Source organism: Nothoprocta perdicaria, unplaced genomic scaffold, assembly GCF_003342845.1.
Source record: "Nothoprocta perdicaria isolate Ctin4 unplaced genomic scaffold, notPer1 scaffold_101, whole genome shotgun sequence".
NCBI lineage: Eukaryota > Metazoa > Chordata > Aves > Tinamiformes > Tinamidae > Nothoprocta > Nothoprocta perdicaria.
The window spans coordinates 2,557,047-2,560,329 of NW_020454106.1; the positions used below are offsets into that span (position 1 = coordinate 2,557,047).

Sequence of the window (3,283 nt, forward strand, 5' to 3'; positions counted from 1 at the left end):
TGAAATCCCAGCTCCCGGGATCCATGCAAGGCAATCCCAGCTCCCAGGATCCATGCACTGAAATCCCAGCTCCCTGGATCCATGCAAGGCAATCCCAGCTCCCGGGATCCATGCACACCCTTGCAAGGCAATCCCAGCTCCCGGCATCCATACCCCCCTTTGCAGCGCAATCCCTGCCCCGGGAGCTCCCAGGATCCATGCAAGGCAATCCCAGCTCCCAGGATCCATGCACTGAAATCCCAGCTCCCAGGATCCATGCAAGGCAATCCCAGCTCCCGGGATCCATGCACACCCTTGCAAGGCAATCCCAGCTCCCGGCATCCATACCCCCCTTTGCAGCGCGATCCCTGCCCCGAGGAGCAGGGAAACAACCACGTGGGCACCCACAACAACCGAGCACAACCAAGCCCCCCAGAACAACAGAGCATTTATTACCAATACAAAAGCAAAAAAAAGCCCCTTTCCCGCCCCGTTTTGGGGAGCGCGCGGGCGCTACACGGGCCCGTCCTCGTGCACGCGCACGCGCAGCGGGCAGATGCGCAGCGCGGCGGCGGGCGCCTCCACGGGCGCCGCGCCCACGTAGAAGTAGGGGTAGACGGCGCCGCCGAACTTCTCGTGGAAGGTGTAGATGTGGCTGCGGCGCTCGGCGTCGTAGAAGGAGAGCTCGCCCTCGTCGCAGTCCAGCTCGACGCGCACGCGCGCCAGCGCGCCCGGCGCCGCCTCCGAGCGCGCCGAGTTGGACGCGCGGCACGTGTCGCCGTCGGCGCCGGGCAGCCGGTAGATGTACCAGAAGCCGGAGCGGGCGTCGTGGTGGAAGGTCCAGGGGGTGGCTCCGCGCGGGCGGGCCACCCCCACGCGCCAGTTGGCGATGCCGCCCAGCTCCACCTCCCACGCGTGGAAGCCGGCGGAGAAGCCGCGCGCGCCCAGGATGCAGGGCGCCGACGTGAAGCGCTCGGGGTTCTCCACCAGCAGCTTGTAGCCGCCGTTGGTGACGCTCGTGAGGTCCTCGGAGACGCAGAGCCAGCCGGCCGCAGAGTTGGGGTCGAAGCTGAAGGGCACTGCGGGGCGAACGGGCGCGTGAGGAGGCGACGGGCGCGGAGGGGAGCTCGTGCCCTCCTCCATTGCAGCCCCYTGGGTGCCACGGGGGGCCCCGGGCGGCCGCGGGGGACCCGCGCCCGGTGTCTCACCCACGGTGATGATGTCCAGCATCTTCTTCCAGACGTCGTACTGCAGCGAGCCCAGGTACTTGGCGACGTCGATGAGCATCCCCGTGGGCACGGCCTCCGGCTCCTCGGCCGTGCACGCGATCCTAGGGCAGCGCCGCAGCGCRTGGGCACCTCGGGGCACTAGTTTTTGGCAGGGGCATCACAGCCTCCCCCTGCCCGTAGACCCCTGGAACGGGCTTGTCCCAGCAGGGTGACATGAGCCCGTGGATGCCCTGGCACGCGGCCAGCCCCGGCTTGCGGGACGGGGTGCCCAGGAGCACCCATGAGTGCGGCACCCACACTGGGCACCTCCAGCGCCTCGTCCCGCAGGAGCCACCCAGGCAGGCAGATCAGGAGGGGATGCCTGGGGGTCTCGGGCCTCATTTGGGGCAGACTCCACATGGCCAAGCGGGAAGGGAGTGGGGACCTTGGCACCCTAATCCCAGCTGCTCCCTGCAGAAGAGCCAAGTCCATCCGCAAGGAGAGGACACCAGGGCTCGCTGCCCCGGCCCCACCAGGAGACGCCGGCACCTACCTGCGCTTGCGGTTCTTGTGGGTCTGCAAGAGAAGGCGAGGCGGCGCGTGAGAGCCGGCGCGGGACAGGGCCGGCGCGCGCGGCGCCCGCGCCCGGGGCCTCACCATGAGGAAGGCGTAGTCGTCGTCCTGCAGGTCGGCGTGCAGCTGGCGCGCCTCGCCGAGCAGCGCGCGGCTCTCCTCCGCCAGCCGCCGCATGCTGCCCTCCACGAGCTCCCGCTTGCGGCGCGCCTCGTCGCGCAGCCGGCCCAGCAGCGCCTGCTCCTCGGCGCGCAGGAACTCGTGCAGCTTCTCGAACTCGTCGTGCACCCGCTCCTCGAGCCGCGCCGCCGCCGCCTGCGCCCGGCGGGACGTCACCGCGGGGCCGCCGGCACCGGCACCCGCCCTCCCCCCCGCCCGCGCACCTCGTTGTGCTTGGAGATGGACTCGTAGGAGCGATGCACGGCGCTGAAGTCCTTCACCTTGTCCCGCAGCGACGTCTCCATGTTCTTCAGCTTGGCCTGCGGGGACGAGACGCCCTCAGGACTCTCGTGTGCCTGAGCCCGGCCGTGCCCATGCGGAAAGACAAGAAGCCCCAGCCCCGCAGCACGGGGTTAACCRGGATCCTGGGCGCACCGCGCGCCGGAGCCGCCCCTCTGGATTCCAGCCCGTCCTTTCAAGGCACCGGCAAGTCCCGGCCCGCGCAACGGCCGCCGCTTGCGACATTTGAAATGGGCCGCGTCCCGCGGGCTGAGTCACGGCAGCGGCTCCTGGCCCTGTGCCCATCCGCCTGCTTCCAACCCCCAAACCGGCGCTGCCGCCGGGAGCGGTGCGGCCGCATCCCGGCAGGAAGCGGGATTCACTCCAAAGCCCCCCCGGAGCCGTCCGTCCGCCTCCTGCTCCGGCCGGAGCATCCCTCGCTCACCCGGAGATCGGCGGCCGCCTCCGGCACGGGCCGCATCTTGTGGCCCTGGTGTTGCTTGGCGCTCTGGCAGGCGAAGCAGACGAGCTCCTTGTCGTCCAGGCAGAAGAGCTTGGCCTCCTCGCGGTGCAGGGCGCAGAGGGCGCCCRCCCGGCCCCGCCGCTGCCCTTCCTCCTTGAGGATCATCTCCACCAGGTTGTTGAGCGTGTGGTTGACGCGGAGCTCGTCGAGCGACGCCGCCTCCTTGCACACGGGGCACACGTGCGGCCGGTGCTCCCAGGAGCGGCTCACGCAGCCCTTGCAGAAGTTGTGGCCGCAGCCCAGCGTGACGGCCTCGCGGAAGGGCTCGTAGCAGATGGGGCACAGCAGCTCCTCCTTGAAGGTGGCCGTGGAGGACGGCGCGAGCGCCGCGGAGCCGCACGCCGCGGGGCTGCTCCCCTTCTCCATGGCGCTGCGGGCAACGGGAGCGGGAGGCCGCGGTTAGCTCCCGAGAGCCCCGACTGGAAAAACAGCCCTGCCCTGATGCAATCGGCTTCCTGCGGCTCTGACTCACGCGGCTGCCGCCCCGGCCGCGCTGCGCCCTGACTGACACCGGCTCCGGCCACTGGGAGCCGGCCCGGAGCCCCGCGCGGCCCGGGCCCGC

At 70.5% G+C, this 3,283-nt stretch overlaps 1 protein-coding gene across 1 annotated transcript; it reads right to left on the reverse strand.

Annotated features, from left to right (window-relative positions):
* Positions 1–492: 492 nt before the first annotated feature.
* TRIM35 (tripartite motif containing 35) lies at positions 493–3,087 on the reverse strand. Its single transcript, XM_026041089.1, has 6 exons — positions 2,644–3,087; positions 2,144–2,239; positions 1,845–2,075; positions 1,741–1,763; positions 1,188–1,309; positions 493–1,058 (listed from the first exon to the last, which is right to left on the reverse strand). Exons 1-6 carry the CDS (start codon positions 3,085–3,087, stop codon positions 493–495), a joined length of 1,482 nt encoding a protein of 493 aa, XP_025896874.1.
* Between the last annotated feature and the right edge of the window lie 196 nt (positions 3,088–3,283).